General features: G+C 34.9%; 3 protein-coding genes across 6 annotated transcripts; 2 read left to right on the top strand and 1 right to left on the bottom strand.

The window, feature by feature from the left end:
• Nucleotides 1-2,267: 2,267 nt before the first annotated feature.
• LOC111906473 (uncharacterized) lies at nucleotides 2,268-7,324 on the top strand. Of its 4 annotated transcripts, none has more exons than XM_042899218.2 (12): nucleotides 2,268-2,536; nucleotides 2,644-2,672; nucleotides 2,786-2,838; nucleotides 3,180-3,245; nucleotides 3,327-3,367; nucleotides 3,455-3,591; nucleotides 3,772-3,862; nucleotides 4,405-4,476; nucleotides 4,806-4,921; nucleotides 5,066-5,170; nucleotides 6,174-6,238; nucleotides 6,965-7,324. In XM_042899218.2, exons 1-12 carry the CDS (start codon nucleotides 2,460-2,462, stop codon nucleotides 7,052-7,054), a joined length of 942 nt encoding a protein of 313 aa, XP_042755152.1. In that variant the 5' UTR covers nucleotides 2,268-2,459; the 3' UTR covers nucleotides 7,055-7,324. The 4 variants fall into 4 exon arrangements, with proteins under 4 accessions (XP_042755152.1, XP_042755151.1, XP_042755153.1 ...); XM_042899219.2 differs by having other exon boundaries at nucleotides 2,270-2,536; nucleotides 6,973-7,324; XM_042899217.2 differs by having other exon boundaries at nucleotides 6,174-7,324.
• Nucleotides 7,325-12,395: 5,071 nt separating this feature from the next.
• LOC111906474 (formin-like protein 5) lies at nucleotides 12,396-15,859 on the top strand. Its single transcript, XM_023902231.3, has 5 exons — nucleotides 12,396-12,877; nucleotides 13,113-14,380; nucleotides 14,478-14,654; nucleotides 14,753-14,904; nucleotides 14,983-15,859. Exons 2-5 carry the CDS (start codon nucleotides 13,129-13,131, stop codon nucleotides 15,463-15,465), a joined length of 2,064 nt encoding a protein of 687 aa, XP_023757999.1. The 5' UTR covers nucleotides 12,396-12,877; nucleotides 13,113-13,128; the 3' UTR covers nucleotides 15,466-15,859.
• A 1,831-nt stretch (nucleotides 15,860-17,690) lies between these two features.
• Nucleotides 17,691-19,076, bottom strand: LOC111906475 (short-chain dehydrogenase ptmH). Its single transcript, XM_023902233.3, has 3 exons — nucleotides 18,606-19,076; nucleotides 18,223-18,382; nucleotides 17,691-18,136 (listed from the first exon to the last, which is right to left on the bottom strand). The coding sequence occupies exons 1-3, from the start codon at nucleotides 18,943-18,945 to the stop codon at nucleotides 17,800-17,802; spliced, it is 837 nt and encodes a 278-aa protein (XP_023758001.1). The 5' UTR covers nucleotides 18,946-19,076; the 3' UTR covers nucleotides 17,691-17,799.
• Between the last annotated feature and the right edge of the window lie 499 nt (nucleotides 19,077-19,575).

Raw genomic sequence — 19,575 nt, 5'->3', positions numbered from 1 at the left:
CATTCACACACATAACCACAAATTATACACATAACACGTATTTCGTATAAAATACTTTATAATTATGCGTTAGAAGAAAGTAACTACACACTCACTTGATCAGAAGATGATCGGACAGCACTACGGCTTGTAGAAGTAGTATTCTTCGGTGAAATCGGGATCACTTCACACACCGGGTTTCTCGCGGGCAGAGCTTCGGCTCGGAAATTCTTTTCTTCTCGGGATCTTCGGGATTCAGGACTTGCTTCGGGTCTCGGTGTTGATACCGGGGCTTCGGGGGTACTTCTTTGCACGTAAATCGAGGTAATATGGGAGAGAGATGAGAGAATGAGCAACCCAAAACGGTTGGCCCTTCAAATCTATTTATAGGGCAAATTTGGCCCTTGCCACGTCGTGGGACCCTTTTTCCACGTCGTGGGCTTGGTCGTCACTACATACGTCATCGCAAGTTGCATCTGGGGGACTCCCGGAGGTGTCAGAAGACTTGCCACGTCGTGGTATCTGACAGTTTTGGGGTTTTGCGCCCCGAACTTCAGAAATTCATGATTTTTGCATACGAACTCCGTTTTCGACGTTCTTTATATCGACGCGAAGGTGAGATTATGCTCTACAACTCTCGTTTAGACTCCATTGGCTAATTTAGACTTGATTTTTAATATATTAGAAGTATATTACTTATATATTATTTTTAGTAGGCCGGGACAGGAAAACTCTGTTCGAAATTCATAACTCCTTCACCTGAACTCCGTTTTCATCTGTCTTTTTATCGTTGGACTACTATCAATGATATCTTCAATTCTCATTTAGAAATTTTTGGCTAAATATCACTCGATCTCTATTTCGAGTATTCGGGCTGCATACCGCTAAGTCGAAACTTCGAATAATCATAACTTCCTCATACGAAGTCAGATTTGAGCGTTCCTTTCATGCACACTCTCGGTTTAAGGAACTCTACAACAGTCGATTAGATCACTAAGGCTAAATATTGCACTAACGTAAATTTCACTTTTTACGTCATTCAGCGTTGCCGGTTCTGTCGCGAAACTTCGACAGGTCATAACGTCTTCGTTATAACTCGGATTTCAGCATTCTTTATATATTCGGTAACCTCGTTTCAACTACTACAACATTATCCATAGATATCGGCTTTATCTAACATTTCATTTTGACGCTTATTTTTATTCTTAATTAAATTAAGACACACAATTAAGCACATAACACATAATACTCAAATAATACACTTCTATTCAAAACGGGTTACAAATGTTAACATAGACTATTATATCAACATTAATGACAAGCCCAGAAACACAGATGTTACAATTCTCTCCACCTTAGAATGATTCCGTCCCCGGAATCACACATTAACAAACAAATGCGGATAGCGACCCATCATGTCACTCTCCGTCTTCCAGGTGAGATTTGGCCCATTCGTGTGTTTCCATCGGACAAGCACTAACTCGACCATCTTGCGTCGCAACTTCTTTGTCTTTCGGTCAACGATTGCCTCTGGTTCTTCAATCAACATTTTGTTCTCATCGATTCTCAACTCCGAAAGTGGAATCATGTCGGGAACTTCTCTCGTGAACTTCCTCAAATAACACACATGGAAAGTGTTATGAATTTCATTCAGTTCTTCTGGTAGTTCGAGCTTGTAAGCTTGGTTCCCAATCCTCTGAAGAACTTTAAACAGTCCAATAAACCTTGGACTTAATTTTCCCCTTTTACCAAATCTTATAAGTCCCTTCCACGGCGAGACTTTAAGCAAAACCGAATCTCCAATTTCAAAAGTCATCGGTCTTCGCTTTTTGTCAACATAGCTCTTTTGACGGTCCTTTGAATAATTCCAAATCACTTAGAATTTACATATCTTTAATGTTATTTGAATAATTTCTTTGTATTTTGTGAATTAGGATTGTGCTTTTATTATATTTTGAAAGTTTATTTAAGTTTGGAACTAATTTAAGACGTATAATCTTTAGTTATTTTATTTACGTTTTTATTTTAAATGGGTTAACCCCGGTTTAACCAATTTATTTAATAGGTTGGTTGAGAATTACATAAACGGGTCAACCCAATGACAATCCATTTATCTAAAAGGTTGGGTTGAATTAGAAATATCCACCCATTTAAATAAAAAGGTTGGACCGGGTTAAATTATTCAAACAAATTAATAAATAGGTTAGAACCCGAACCCAACCCGGATCAACCTATTAACAGCTAATTTAGTATGATTAGATTTTTTATTTTATTTTATTTTATTTATTACGGAGTATTTTTTTTTTCTTCAAATCATTCCAAACAAAAACCTCAGGAACACGATTGACTCCTCTTTCCTGTGATTCCTCCCTTTCTCCCCACTAGAGACTGGGCCACCAGGGAACAAGGTGCAAGAGTAGCGCGACCTAAGAACAGAACAAGGCAGCAGTCTACACAACGGTCTATCGGTTGTTATCGAAATGGGTCATAATAAGTCTAGGAAGTTCAAAAATCATCACGCACAAGGTCAATCTAGCCGGACAAATCAACTAAATCGGTAATTTCACTCCTGATTACCAGCTTTATATGTATTTTTTTTTTCTTTTCAAATTCATTGTGTATCTCACAATTTTGCCCTTGTTTTTAATCATACCTTTTGTTTAGTGAAGACGAATCTCTCCCTGCTGATCCAGGTATATCTTTTAGCACCAATAATTTCTTACAAACCCTTTTGAGTATGATTCTTTATATAGAAGAGAGTTTTTTGTGCTCAATAGAGTTTGATACGTATTCACTAATGTTGCAGAAACTGAAGATGAGACAAGTATGGTGGTATCCAAAATTCAGCTAGCCATGTGGGTACGTTCATGTACCTGATTGGAATTAGTCCTCCTTCTTAGTCTTTTAGGTTTATCTATGAGAATCAATATTTGATTTTGTGCTTGTTGCAAAATTCAGGAATTATCCATCCTCCCAAAAACAAAAAATTCTACTTTACTTGTTAAACAAATATATGTTAAACTTAAAACTAATATGAAAGTTGGTCTACTAAGAACATTGTTTACCACATCAAACTTCACAACAAGTACTATAGATACTTTGTACACCTTTCCAAAAACTTTACTCTTTTTGTTTTATAGTTTTCTTTCTGTAAATGAATTATATGTAATGTTTCTGATGACTTAGTTTTATTGCTTCAGGATTTTGGTCAATGTGATGTTAAAAGGTGTACAGGGCGCAAATTAGCTAGATTTGGCCTGTTGAAAGTAAGTCTGTGTGTGTGTGTGTGTTTACACTGTTAGATTTCCTATATTACTTCCATTTGATGATTGAACAATTTTATGTAGGAGTTGCGAGTAGGAAATGGTTTTGGAGGCATTGCATTAAGGTATGCGAACATTTAGTCAAAAACATATAAATGTAGTGTTTTTGTGTGTATTATTCAATTATCTTAATGGATTTTTGTTTGTGATAGTCCTGTTGGACAACAGTGCATCTCAAGGGAAGATTCAGAGCTGATAAAAAGGAAAGGTTTAGCAGTTGTGGATTGTTCTTGGGCACGATTGGATGATGTCCCTTTTACAAAGCTAAAATGTGCTGCTCCTCGTTTATGTAAGATCTTCAAACAATCTCCTTACTCCTCATAAGATATCATTACTTGACATTTACTTTCATATACACTTTTATTTGAGTAATCCTTTTAAATCTCCAATGATTTTTCAAGCTATGAAAACTCAATATTGTTGCTATCTTTGTTCTAAATTGATAGATTGGTTGCAAATTGAAATGCAGTACCATGGTTGGTGGCTGCAAATCCAGTAAATTATGGTCGACCCTGTGAGCTATCTTGTGTTGAGGCTTTATCTGCAGGTTTAATTATATGGTAACTACCTTTATCCCTTTGTAACTTTCTATGGTGTCCATTTTAGTAATTAATCATGAGCTCAACTTTTACTGATATCTTATAGATAGAGAAACAGTCATATACAGGTTTAAATATTTGGTAAGTAACTACCCTTCAAAATTTTATATATACCTAAGATAAATCTATGGTTACATGTACTCAAAAGTTTCAGTCTTTAAAACACCTGAAATTTTTCAAGAAAAACAAGGGAATTGAAGAGAGAATTAGGAAGTCAAGTATGGGTTAATAAGGTTTTAATGCTATAAGAGAGTGGAAATCAAACTGATTACACTTTTTGAATGTAAAATGGAGGAAAACATGTCAAGATTATGCGAAAACACATGTTTTACAACATGAATAGCCATTAATCATCTTCTTCATTGTTATAATTTGTAGTTAAAATTTGATGGATTTGTTGTTAAGCTATTGGAATAAATATGTTATAATCATCTAATTTATGAAACCAATTCATTAACATATTTGTTTATAATTTCATTTTTTTTAATGCATGTCTCTAATAGTGGTGAGGTAGAAAATGGGGAGTTGTTGCTAAGCAAGTTCAAGTGGGGTCATTCTTTCTTGTCCCTCAACAGGTATTTTAACCACCTTCTGTATTATTATTATTATTATTATTATTATTATATTTTTTCCAATATATATAAAATGAGGGTATTTTTGTCTTTAAATAAAAGAGAAAGAAAGAATGGAATTTTGGATTCATTCCAACCCTTCCTAGGAATGGTGAAATCTATAAAACATGGAATTTGAAGGAATTCAATTCCGTCCATTTGGCAACCAAACACGTCATTTGAATGGAATCTTGAATTCCAATTCCGACGGAATCCACGAACCAAAAACACATGGAATTTGCAGATACCTTATGAATACATGTATTTCATATGGTGAAAATTGTGCAATTTAGGGAACTTTTGAAGGCATATTCCAAATGTGAGAATAGTGCTGAGATTATTAATGTGCAAAATTCATGGCTATCTGAGCAAAGTTCAAAAATTCCCAAGGCTGTGCCAAAGGAAGAAGGTATTTTTCATAAACTTTTCTTCTTTTCCTCTTTTAAAAATCAAAATTCATATACTTTTTTTCCCCGTTCTTACTCATTAACACACAATCAAAGCCTTATTCATTGTCACTGACACTGACACTCACTGTTTGTTTTGTTTACAGTGGTAGGTGATGAAGTCCATAGTGAAGATGAAGGATCGGATGATGGACTTCCACCTCTTGAACGAAATGTGAACCATATGACTTTGGATGAAAGTGATACTGAAAGTGAGTAGTGTTAATCATGGTAGATTTGTCTCTTAAGATTACCAAAAAATTGATAGATAGCTTGTCTTAGCTTTTGTTTTGAATCTTTTCATACATGAATAGAACAATTACTAGTTTTACTAGGTTAGTTTGTAGTCTTTACTCTTAAGTATGCAAGTTTTGATTGATCAATGAACTTTGCTTGAAGATTCCACTCGACTTTCTTTAAAGTGTTTATAACTTTATCATGTCGTATTTTCGTTATTGTTTTATGAGTTAAATCGTCAAAGAATTTGATTATAATGATGTCAATATATTTTGTAACGTTTAATAGCTTTTTCTTATAAACGTCCTTCAAAATATAGGTCTGGCGAGTTGATATTAAGGAAGTAGTTTGGTCGTGTGGTGGTGAAAAAGAACCTGGACGGTACCGAATATGGGTTCACGTTTGTTTTTTTTTTTTTTTTTTTTTTTTTTTTTTTTTTGGTAAAGATATTGGGTATTTATAGAAAAAGTGATTATTATTGCGTTTGTTGCAAATTTCCATGATTATAGCTACATTCCTAGTGGATGTAACCTGTCGTCTATTATGGAACCAACTACAAAGATTTTAGTTAATCAGGTGTCTCATGTTGTCGGTAACATTAGTACGCCATTAAAGGCAAACAAATTCTTGATGATCCTCTTATGGTGAATAGGATTGTCATGTGGTATAAAAAACTTATGGTTTACAAAGTTGATTTTGAGAAAGTTTATGATTATTTTCGTTGGAGTTAATTGAGAGGCTGATGACTTTTATGGGTTTTGGTTCGTTACAGATCAGATAGATTGTGTCTGTCTATGACTAGATGTTATGTTCTTGTTAATGAGAATCCTATTACTAAGGAGTTTTAGTTACAAAGGGACTTATAGGGTGACCATCTATCTCCTATCTTGTTCGCCATTGCTACGAATGGTTTACATGTAGCAATGAAAAATGCACTGACACATAGTTGTTTTATTTGATCTGTCTTTTTATGACTAGATGTTCTATTTTGGTTAATGAGAATTCTGCTACTAAGGAGTTTTAGTTACAAAGGGGCTTACAAGGTGAGTCTATCTCCTATCCTGTTCACCATTGCTATGAATGGTTTACATGTAACTATGAAAAATGTAGTGTCATATAGTTGTTTTATTTGGCATATCTTTCTATGATTAGATGTTCTGTTTTGGTCAATGAGAATCCTGCTATAAGGAGTTTTAGTTACAAAGGGGCTTACAGGTGACCCTTTATCTCTTATGTTGTTCACCACTACTATGAAGGGTTTACATGTAGCTATAAAAAATGCAGTGACACAGTTGTTTTATTTATTGATTTATAAAATTGCAGTTATTGGTGTTATGGGTTTAAAAAACCATATATTTTTCTTGTAGATGATGCATTGTTTACGGGAGAATAGGAGGACAAAAATGTTTAAAACTTGGTTTGAATTTTGAGATATTTTTTCTTATCTTTGAGGTTGAAAATCAATCTCCAAAAAATCTAATATTTATGGAGTTAGGGTTGAAGTGGACGACATAACAAACATGGCTGCAAATATGAGTTGTGGTTCGTCTATGTTCGGTTTTTCCTATTTAGGTCTCCTGGTTGGGTCGGGGCTAACATGGCTCATATCGATGGTTGGAAATTGGGGATTGAATAATTAAGAAAAACTATTAAAATGGAAAGTAAAAAATGCTTTCTTTTGTTGGTCATTTAAATTTATTGAAGTATGTGTAAGATATATTATGTATTCCTTTTATGTTGATATTTAGAATCCCTAATACTATGGTTAGTTTTTTAGAGCATTAGAGCTTGGTTTTTCTAAGGAGGCGAAAATCATGAAAGAAAAAGAAAAAGAAAAATTGGTCAAACGGTGGCCTTGATGATGCTGGGCCGACGCTTATTCAAAAGTGGCGGTAGAGAGTCCTAAATGACTTTAATGCTTGTTGGGCTAGTCATCATGGCTACACTGAGAGGACGATGGTCTGTAGCGAACGACGGGAAGCATTAAAACAAGTGATACTTGATCAAAGAGTAATCAACTTTTAGTTTACATGAAAATTTGTATTCTTATTCATTATTGTCTTAAAAACTTAATTAGAAATGGTTGGAATACTGCTTTTTGGAAAGTTGTTGGATTGGTTTCGGCTTCAGTTTTATCTACTACCATTTGGGTCATTTGGAAATGCCGCAAAAGGGTCGTTTTTCATTTTCCGTACTTTCAAAAAAATTCTTTTTATTATTTTTTTAGACAAGATTGTCTATTTTTCATTTAGTTGGTTCGCTCATAGAAAACATAAAATTAATGTTAACAAAACCCTTTATTGGCTCTAAATATGTAACTGTTTTCGCTCATTAGCTTCTTGCTGATTCTATAAATATCAAGACAAAAATGTAAGAATGGTTCATGTGGTATGTCAAACCTAGCAAGTTGGGTCCAAAAGCGTTTTGGCTTGCAAAGATGGTCCAATAGTTTGTTTTTATTGCAAGTATGGTCCAATTTGATTTGAACTTTTTTGTATTGACGATTTGACCCTTTATTATTTTATTTTTCATTTTTTTAATTACAATAATTAAAAAACTATTAAAAATAAAACAAAAATAAAATACTCTCTCTCTCTCTCTCTCTTGTTGGCCACCATCCAACATCATTCCCCTTTAATCTGCAGTCCAACATCACCACTCTCAAAACAAACTCCGACCGTCGGCCAACAACACCGCTAATAATCACGGATACCAAATCTAATGACACTAAATCAAAAGGAAACCTTAAACTTGAAATTAAAAGCAAACCAAAATCAAACTTGAATCAAACCTTGAAAATAAAAATAGATTGAACGAAATTTAGATTCCAACCATCACTTAATACCAAGAAAAATAATGATCAAACTGGAAAAAGAAACCCAAACCATTTTTTTATGAAACTGTATCAATTCCCAAATAAAAGACTTGATTTTAGGCCTCAATAACAACTTGTATCAGGAAAAGAAATCAAAACCTTGGTTATAAAAAACCTTCATAAAACCCAAAAGACCCGATTTCAAATGGAAAAAACCAGAAAAACCCTACATCAAATCCAAAAAAATCATATTACCGATTGGAGATTAGGATGATGGCAGTGTATCACAGAGATGATGTTGGAATCAATTTTTGCAAGAGAGATACAAGGTTTGTGCAGTCATGAACAAATGTTGGATCTTTGGTGGGTTTGCACATGGTGCGAAACATATACGAACAACCACTACTACTCAAAAAAGACGATGGTTGAGGGTGAAGGAGACACGACGAACAGATCCGCTGCAACTCAACCTCGTACCCTGTCGATCCTGTACATGGTGAACTACAAATGTTACCGGAAACCGGAATCCACCACCACCATCGTCGTCTTCGCCTCTGGAAACCGAAATCACCCCCACAACTGATTGCTAGGCAATAAGTTGTCTTCTCCGATGGTGGTAAGTTGTCTTCTCTGGTGGCGGTGGAAGGACGTTGGTGAAGGGGAAGAAATCTGGAAAGCTTAAGCCATTGTAGACGAAGGAGAAGTAAAGAACGATGTGAGAGGAACAATTTGAAACCAATTGAGAGAGAGAGAGGTATTTTATTTTTGTTTTATTTTTAATAGTTTTTTAATTGTTCTAATAAAACAAAAATGAAAAATAAAATAATAAAGGGTAAAATCGTCAATACAAAAAAGTTCAAATCAAATTGGACCAAAATTGCAACAAAACCAAACTATTGGACCATCTTTGCATGCCCAAACGCTTTTGGACCATACTTGCTAGTTTTGACATACCACAGGGGCCATTCTTGCAATTTTGTCAAATATCAACGGTTCCAAAAAAAGGAATAAACATGACTTATCTTAGGTGTTGTTTTTGTTCGCAGAATGTTGCTGAAAGAAATTGAATTAAAATTGGAAAATGAATCTGTCAGGAATTTGAATCAAATTCCATATGCTGTTTGGTTGGCAGGAAATGAAATTAGAATTAATTGTAGATTCTGTTTGGTCCACATGAAATGGAATCTGAAATTTCTGTTTGGTTCGCATGAAATGAAATTGGAATTCATGTAAAATGACAGAATTACCCTTTTTGCTTGTTTTACTTAATTTTACATTGTTTTCTAACTTATATGTAAAGATTCATTATGAAAATTATAAAAACATTAAAATTTCGACGGTGGTGGCAACGACGGTGGCGGGTGGCGGTGATGGTGGCGGCGATGGTGGCGGCGACGGTGGTGACAGCATTGATTGTGGTGGCGGAAGTGGTGGTGATGGTGGCAATGGCAGCTGGTGACGGTAACAACGGTGGTAATGACGACGATGGTAGTGGTGGCGGCGGCGATGATGGTGGGTGGTGGTTATGGCGGTGGTAGTGATGGTTGGTGGCGGTGGCGGTGTTGGCAACGACGACGATGGTTGTGGCGGCAACGGTGGTGGTGGTGGTCAATGATAGTGGTGGTGGGTTTTCTGATAAGTATAATGAATATTTTTGTAATCTGTCACTTTCCTTGATTATAATGAATGTTTTCCATCCAACTTTGGAAGGAATTCACTTTCCTCTATATGGTGGAAAGTTTATTTCATTTAGGAATCCTTTTCTCTCTTCTAAGTCCAACCAAACGCATGAATTCAAAGAAAATTGGAATCATTTTCCCTCGAATTCCATTTCTTTCCTGCCAACCAAATGCATCCTTAGGGTCACAAAAGAGTCGATGGAACCTAAAATTGACGTCAATGACCTTTTGGTAAATTTGAACTAAATTCAATAATTTGATGATCATTATTAAGTAGCTTCGAGTTTGAGTCTAGAAAACTAACTTTGGTTTGAAAATTAAAATAAATTAAAAATATTTATGATTAACTATATCTAACTATTAAACAGCCTCAGTGAATAATTCAATAAAACTTGTTAGCATTTTCTAAAATTCGGTTTTTATAAACTTGAATTTGAACTTAAATATAAATATAAGAAAAAACATCATAAATGGTCCCTCTGGTTTCTCAAAATCTGAAGTTTAGTCCCTATGGTTTAAAAACATCATACATGGTCCCTGTGCTTTCAAAACTTTTAACGATTGGTTCTTATTGCTAACCCCGTTAAGTTATGCCCGTTAACTGAAGGGTATTTTCGTCATTTCACTACCACAGGGACCATTTATGATGTTTTCACTTAATTTAAAAAAATGAACTAATATGCAAAAAGGGTCCCACCTCTCTCTCTCTCTCTCTCTCTCTCTCCTTTCTCTCTCTCTCTCTCTCTGGGTTTTATTCTAAATAAACCATACCTACTGGTGCATATGGAGGCGTTCAATCCTTGTTCACATCCACATAAAAGGATGATGCAACCAAGAGATCACCTGGAAACAATTTTGGTTCATGGATCCTCCGATTTTAGCAATTTTAAATACTTATTGCACATCATATGGTGATGTTGATCTATTTTTTAATTGGTTCCATTGCCCTAACCCCACCACCATACCGGTGACTACCACTTACTTCTGCCAACACCACCATCCTAGATGCTTATCTTCATCCTTCCGCATTAAACCACCCATAGTCGAAAGTCTACTCAATCGCCGGAAACCATCGACGGAAATCTGAAGGCGTAGAAAACAATGACGGTGGCGGTTTAGTGATAAACGAGAAATCAAGAACTCGATTACACCGGCACCTGTTTTACTTGCAAGTATCTCTCTTTCCTTCTGTTAAGAACACGTGGATTGAGCCCTATCAAGAACGCTAAACAAAAATCGGTTTCAATTCCAGGTTCCTATATATCGTCCCGCACCTAAGATTAATTGCTATGTGGTGCCATCTGTTTTTAGATTATTAGCTTTATGTGTATATTTTCATTTTCTTTGATTATACATCTGTGTGTATTGAGTTCAGTTCCAATTTGGATTTCAGTTAGAAATAAAACAAAGATTTCATGGTGATCTTCTTAAGTTGCACACCAACTGTTTGTGGAAATGCCCCAATGACATCAATTTGTTCACGCCCCAAGCTGGTTGTTTCTTGTTCCACAACTTCACCATAATGAAGATGATGATTAGATGAAGAGGAACATGGTAGACAAAGAGATGTTAAGTTTGTGTATGTGTTTTTTGAGAGAGTGAGATATGAAATTAGATATGAATTAGAGCTGGATATTGAAATTAGAGTTTGATTCCATTTTCTTTAACATTTTTGCTTCACCACTTATCGTATTTGGTGATCTTGATGATTTCTAGCTATGTGGATTTAAATATAATGAATCCTATGAATACCAGATTAGGATTTGGACAAGTTGAACCGTGATGAACTTGCTTGAATATAACTGAGAGAGAGAGAGAGAGAGAGAGAGAGAGAGAGAGAGAGAGAGAGAGAGAGAGAGAGAGAGAGAGAGAGAGAGAGAGAGAGAGAGAGAGAGAGAGAGAGAGAGAGAGAGAGAGAGAGAGAGAGAGAGAGAGAGAGAGAGAGAGAGAGAGAGAGAGAGACCCCTTTTGCATATTATTTCATTTTTTTCTTTAAAAAAAATAATAAGTGAAAACATCATAAATGGTCCCTGTGGTAGTGAAATGACGAAAATGCTCTTCAGTTAACGGACAAAACTTAACGGAGTTAGCAATAAGGACCAATCGTCAAAAGTTTTGAAAGCACATGAACCATCTATGATGTTTTTAAACCACAAGGATTAAACTTCAAATTTTGAGAAACCATAGGGACGATTTATAATGTTTTTTCTAACCTCATGTACTTACAGTGATCTTATTATTATGTGATTTATTATTTTTTATCGGGATATTTTCAAAAATGAATACATATTTTATGAGATATATAAAAATGACTTAACTTTTCAAGATTTACGAAAATGACCACAATTCCAAATGATATATAATGTTTTTTTTTTTTCTCATTTGCATCAAACATTTTTTTGAAAATGGGACACAATTCTATAGGTTACTTATTTTTTATAATTTTTTTTTTCCAAAATTTGAATCCAAATGTATTTTTTTTAGCATAAAAATACTTAATATGACATAAATTTAGTTGGAAATAAATCCAAATTACATCCATTTTGATTGAGTACAGTAGTCATTTTGATAAAAGTGAAGACAAAAAACAAAATTATTTCTCCATATCCAAAAATTTGAATGGTTGTTTTTGTGGTCACTCAATTTGTTGATAAAATTAAGAAAAATAAAATATTTTTAGAAATAAAATAGGTTTGGGTTTGGAGTGACCGGAGTGCTTTGCATTCCGTGCCAATAGTCTCATCGCGTTTCGCACAAAACGTAGACGCAAAAACCCTAAAAAATAAAATAGATAGAGATAGACGACTACTTCCGTCTTACCCTATTCTTCTCCGTTCCATTAGGAGAACGAACAAACGCCATTTTAGAGCTGCTTCTTATGCACACCATTTCTCCTAATTCCATAGCAAAAATCCTGTTTTTGTTTTCAAAGTTTTTCAATCTATTTTATTTTTCCAAAACAATTTCTTTGTTTACAGGCACTTGAAACAGAAACGCGATTCGTGCCCTAATCCATGATTTTTTCCCTCTTTACTGTTGCTAATTTCTTGATGGTTTTCTAGGTGTTCTAGATTTTCCTGATCGTTGTTTTTGTGTGCTAGGGTTTCAGTTTTTGCACCTACCGATTAAGTGTGGGACCTACTAAATCAGTGTTATTCTTCCGAGGATTCGTCTGGTCGACCACCATTGTAAGTTCTCTACTTCACGCTCTCTCGATTTATTTCTTGAATTTATATTATTCGTTTAATTTACGTCGACAAGTTTTCGGATGGGAATTCGTATCGTTTATCCTTCCAGGAATGGGGGTTATATGTAGAAATTGGCTTGTTCTAGTTTATGAAGGAAGTTATCTATATCATTTCATGCTCGTATGTTGAAATTACATTCTGCAATATGATTTTTGTTTCTTTGTTTGATCTTAAGGTTCAGGTGTGGAAAAATGGGAGAAAAGTCTGATACTAAAACGGTGTCTTCACCATATGTTGTCCTTGAAAATCGACCCCTTGATCAATGGAAAGTAACTGAATTAAAAGAGGAACTTAAGAAACGGAAACTAATGACAAAGGGATTGAAGGAAGACCTGGTTAAAAGGTTGGATGAAGCAGTTCGTTCTGAAATAGATGATGCTAAGAGAAACCTTGAGGACGACCTAAACAATGAGTCCCACTCTGATGATGCAACAGCTGTCCCAGTTGTTACAGAGGATACCACTGATGCCTTGGATAACACCATGGGCAAGAATGAGGACTTAGGGAAAGATGTTAAGGAGTTGAATAAGGAAAAAGATGGTAACGAGGGTTTAGAGAAAGATAATGTGGGATTAGATAAGGAAAAAGATGGTAATACAAGTGTTCAGATGGAAATGGATATGGTTCAGGCTGATGATGTTTTAGCTGAAAAAATGGTTACAGAAGGTGGCATTGTGTCTACACAAGTGGAATCTTTTCAGGTAGTTGAAGAGATTTCAGTAACAACCACCACCAAAACCACTGTTTTGGTCTCTGAGGGCACTGTAGATGAAGGGTTTAATGTGAAAGAGTCACAGGTGGTTGGAAACAATGGGGATTCAAAGGCTGAATCTCAATCACCTAAAGAAGAACAAGCTGAGGTCAGCAACCAGGTAACTGAGGTCAGCCAAGTAATCTCTGATTCTATTTCTGTTGATACTACTATCTCCAATTCTGAAAAGAATGAACTAAAGGATAATGTAATTGCTGATGATGTGAAATCAGAGGTAGATGTTAAGCCTGAAATGGTCTTAGATGATAGCAAATCAGAACCAGATGACATTGATAATGATAATGTAATTGCTGCTGATGTCAAGTCAGAGCAAGTTATTGAACTTAAAGAGGTGAAAATGTCAACCAATGTTGTTGTATCAGTTGAAGAAGTTGATGAACCACTTAAGGACAAAATCACTGATGAAAGTGTTGATATTTGCAAGAAAAGTGATAGTGGGGATGTTGGCTCTTCAGAGAAGTTGAATTTGGACAGAAGTTCTGGTGATGATTCAATGGAGGAAGATGTTCAAGAAAGCAAACAGATTGACTCAAAGTTTACTCCTAATGAAGTGGGAGATATCAGTGGGAAAATTGAAGTAAAGGAAGATGATTCTGTTGATGTTATGGTTGTAGATGACAAGAATTCTGCTCCTGTTGAAGATATAACATCCACAAAAAGAAAACCACAGAGTAAGTTATTCTTCTTCCATTAGCAATTAAGTTGTTCTTTTTGCATCAAGTCAAAAAAGAAAATGGTCATGAATTTAATAAATTTCTTTGATTACAGTATTAGCAGAAAACAGTGAAGTAGTAAAGAGGCAACGTAGGTGGAATACTGAACAACAGTTAACTAATAATCATTCTGCTGTTACTTCTCCTAAAGATACAATTCAGACTCCAGTTAAACGTGTATTTTCAAGATCTGAGTCTAAAATTGATCAAGAATTACCCAAAGAACGTATTGGTATGTTATTACTTATCAGCTTTGTTTATTCTTTGTAATTTGGGATTAAAAATATATATACTTTGATATTGAAATCTTTTTGTTTGTTTTGAATGCAGTTCCACCTTCATCAAAGACTCCAACTAATTCTCTTCGAATTGATAATTTTTTGCGTCCTTTTACTTTAAAAGCTGTGCAAGAACTTCTTGGGAAAACAGGGACAGTTGTCAGTTTCTGGATGGATCATATCAAAACCCATTGTTATGTTACAGTAAGTAAATAAAATGTTTGATTATTTGTCAAATAAAAATATTATCTAAAGATTTGTTTTTTTTTTTTGGGGGTGTAGTATGCATCTGCAGAAGAAGCAATAGAAACTCGAAATGCTGTATGCAACCTACAGTGGCCAGTGAATGGTGGACGCCTGTTAATGGCTGATTTTGTGGATCCACAAGAGGTTAAGAATCGGGTCGACCCACCACCACCACCACCTCCAGCCACCACCATGCAACCACCGCAGCCCTCTCCTCGACTACACGTTCAGAAACAACAGCAGCAGCAGCTTCCTCCTCCACCAGCTCTAGCCGCCATGCAGCCGCAATATCCCTCCCCTCGACTACATGTTCAGAAACAACCACAGCAGCTTCCTCCACCACCTCCGCCACCAGTAAGGGAGGTTGCCGCCCTTCCTCCACCACCAGTTGATCCTCCAATTGTTACATTGGATGATCTGTTTAGGAAGACAAGAGCCACCCCTCGTATCTACTACCTACCACTTTCGGATGAACAAGTGGCGGCAAAGATGAAGGGGAAAGCAGGCTTAAAGGAGTAGGAGGAATGAAGCTCCTTCTGAATGTGTTTGGATATGATGGATTGGATATATAGCTTATTTTAGAAGAATGAAAACAACAATGTAAGATGATAATGGTAGAGTAGTAGAGTATCATCATATAATCCACATGTTTGCAGGTCTGCAGGTGTTACTTGCTTTTGCGTTTAGGAAGGAACTGTTCCAGTCCAGCAATGCAATGGTGGGCCAGGAGGAGCTGCTGATTCGTTGGTTGGTTGGTTGGTTGACCGGTCAATGGACTTTTTTTTTTGTTTTGGTGTTTGTTTTGTTTCTGTGACTTTGAGTGAGCAGCCCATTTTGATCTACACAGATTGTTTCTTGTCATGTCATATGGATCAATCGATACTTACTTTGGGCGTTAGACCAAATTCTGTTACTTTGCTTGTGTTTTTACTTTTTTTAGGCCGACTAGCTGTGTTGGTTTATGCTTGTTTGCTTCATTTTCATTATGATACTTGATGATGAATCTGATCTTTCCCATAATATGTCGAATTCCATCTACTTGGTATGTCCAAATTTGGAACTAAAGCATGAGCACAAACATCTTCACAAAAGTATTCTAGACCTATATTATGTTTATACGTGATTTTTCTGTAAAAATAACTCTTAACGTTTCACCCGATAGTTCAAGAGTCTCCTTTACTACTTTAAGTCCGGCTTGAACCAATAGATTATTGATACGAGTCTCACTCTGTGTATGAAGAAAATACACCATCCAAAATAGGTTTTGAAGACAAATTTAATTTGTTTACCAGAAGGGTTGTCAAAACAAAATACTAAAACCTTTTTCATTTAAGTAGATAAAAATAATTACTTTTTGTAATGTATAAAATAAAGCACATCCGTGTGTCGTGACTAAATTATTTTAACAGATTAACAACCACTTTTAAAGTAAATGACAAAATACTTTTGATAAAGCACCACAATGCTAGTAATCATGGTAACATTATTAATCGGATGAAACGACAATATGTGATGAGAAATTTTATCATGTATGTTGTTGTCTGTCATCTTTTCAAATTACAGTCCACAAGGGTGTTTCAATAATGGAACCCAACTAACAAATTTTAGAACACCAAAGGAGACCATTTTTAGAAACAGACATATTCTAGATAAAAGATGGAAAAGTTTTTGCAAAGGAACTGATTTTTCCTAAAAAGCTAGTCTAAGTAGCCTTTCATAAGAGTTAATAAGCTAGCTAATAAGCTGCATTTTGACTTACCAAACACGACAACATAAAAAAACTCGAAAAATAAGCTAGCTTATCAGTTAACTGTGGCGCGCCAAACACAGCCTTAGACGACATTGTCGTTACATAGGACTTTAGGAGTGCTATATCAACAAAGGTTTATGTTATCACAAGTTTATTTTCCAACATTTAATGTTTTTCTCCAATGATGCCAACAAACGTAAAATATTTTGAAAACTTTCCCCCGATTTTTATAATTGCTTTAGGATTAAATCCACGTGTAAATTTTAAAGGTGTAATCAAGAATGTAACTAATACCGGTCAACTTTTGAGTCTAGACAACAGATATAAAAACAAAGATATAACAAATTTTGAAGACACTTTTAATGAATTATATATAATATATGATAATGAATACTCAAGTCGAGATACAAGTCATGAATAAAGAATTTCTATCTTGAGATCACCAACTCATCAAACTAGTTCTTGTTCAAAATCATCACGTTTATTTAATATCAACAACTCATGGTTTAATCACTATTCTCAATTAAAATGTTTTGAGAGTATCAACATCTTTAGACAAATCAGTGATCTGAATGACTATTATGATTCAAAGGAGAGAGAACAAAACAACACGGATCTTGACTTGAAGAAGGCTTAAACTATCTACAAAACGAGATTTTAGAATATGAAAATGGAAGGAAGGTCAGTGTCAATGTCTTCATATACTAATACCGATGTTGAAAAGGGCTATAATACCAATATAACGAGGACTTGCATTAATGCATAGTCTTCTACCCTACATGCAGCTATGCAAGTTGCAATTTAGAGCCTCGCATTTATATCATAACCTTCAAAATGGAATAAAACTAATATATTCATTACATGATTTAACTCTCATCAATGTCACTCCCTATTCCTAACAACTCAAAATGAAGACCAACAACATATCCTTATCTATATCATCCATAATGTAAATACGAATTATAGAAAAACATTTAACCACAACTCAAACATGTTATATGAAAAGAAAACACAAAATAATCTCCACATTAGATTAATGCACATTTTTTATGACAAGTTCTTATAGTTTATATTTTATACACTCATCATCTTATAAAAAGTTACTAACAATTCATAGCCTTCTTTAAAAGGAAATCTTTAAGAAAAATAGGCAAATGGTATATAATGGCAGATATAGTGGAATATTGACCATAAGAGAACCAAGAAGGAGGGTCTTGTTTGAGGATTGCATCTACTGTTTTTTCTGCAAACTCTTGAGATGGAGTCGCATTTGGTCCTTGTGAAAAATAAGCTCGTTTCTTGATTGCAGCCTCGTATTTCTTGTACAGTTTCAATTCCGGCATCTTACTGTAATTGGATATTGCTGAATCCCCAAGGTTTGATCTTATGGCTCCAGGTACAACATTAGTTACATTGATCCCCAATGGCTTCAATTCCAACCTGTTCCATTCAATTACATCGATTAAGGACTGGAATGCAATTGAATCAGGAATGAATGGAATTGGAATCAGAACAGAGTGACAAACCGTAATGTATCAGTTAGCGAATGTATAGCAGCTTTAGATGCATTGTAGACACCTGACCATGGTCCAGGGGTCATAGCAGATACACTTCCAATGTTCACAATCTTTCCCTTCTTTCTAGATGCCATGTGAGGAACAACTTCTTGAATCAACCTCAAAGTACCTACATAAAAGCTTATTGTTCATGGATGAAGGAAGTAATTCTTTAGTGATAAATCGAGTTATTCGCTTACATCCTTCAATTTTTTGTAGTTTTTGGAAATGAAAATTATCTCGAGTTGATGGAATCAAGAACAATTGAATCATAGAAACAACAGATGAGGAATATCACTGATATTTTATAAATGATCGAATCAAGCTCATAAAACACGAGTAAGAGATAATACCGAAAACATTGGTGTTGAACGTATGTTGAGCGGAAGAAAGAGGAATTTCTGCAAGAGGACCAATACACTGAACTCCAGCATTATTGACAAGAACATCGATCCTCCCAAACTTATCGATTACATTCGAGACAACCTCTACAACACTCTCATCCCTCAACACATCAAGTTCCTGAAGAAAGAACATATCACTCTTATCGTTCAAATCCGGCATGGAAGAAAGCGAACGCGCCGTCGCAACAACGAGACAGTTCCTGGCAGCGAAAGCGCGGGCCAGGGCGTTTCCGATGCCGCCGGAGGAGCATCCTGTAATGAGCACCACCTGTTTGTGAAAAGTCTCCATTCAGAATTGCTAAAGTTGTAATTCGATCGATATGATCCAGACGACATTTAGTAAATATAGTAGAAAAGCTGTTTTGGTGGGACCCGCAATACGGCAACATTGTAGGCTCCCTGGTTGATACATAAATATTTGTTGTGATACATCAGCTTCTTAAGTATAAAGATGTGCCACATCCCTAATAAATGCAGTCTCTAACTTGTTGGTGGAATGGAAACCATTTTTTTTTTTAGTGTCGTGTGAGTGTTTTCCTTACTCTTTTTTTTTCTTCGTCAAAAGACAAAAAAGATCATCTTTCATTATATTTTATTATTTTTTATTTTTAAAAAAAATATATTTTATGAAAACACTATACTCATTTTGTAAGAAATTAAAAATCATGAATTTTGATATATTTTTTAATAATTTTTAATATGTATATAATTTAATAAATATTAAAAAAACAAAAGATAAATAATAAAAAAAAAACCTGACCAATCAAAGAAGGAGGTATATTTTAATAATTTTTAGTATGTATATAATTTAATAAATATTTAAACCAGATTCTTCGTACCGCGAGTAGTTAAAAAGATATTATAACAACACTTATATAAGTCATAATAATAGCCCAAATATTTATTATAAGTTTATAAT

This window comes from Lactuca sativa, chromosome 2, assembly GCF_002870075.4.
Source record: "Lactuca sativa cultivar Salinas chromosome 2, Lsat_Salinas_v11, whole genome shotgun sequence".
NCBI classification, from domain to species: Eukaryota; Viridiplantae; Streptophyta; class Magnoliopsida; order Asterales; family Asteraceae; genus Lactuca; species Lactuca sativa.
Note: the sequence above shows the minus strand (reverse complement) of the source record. Positions and strands in the feature narration are given on the sequence as shown.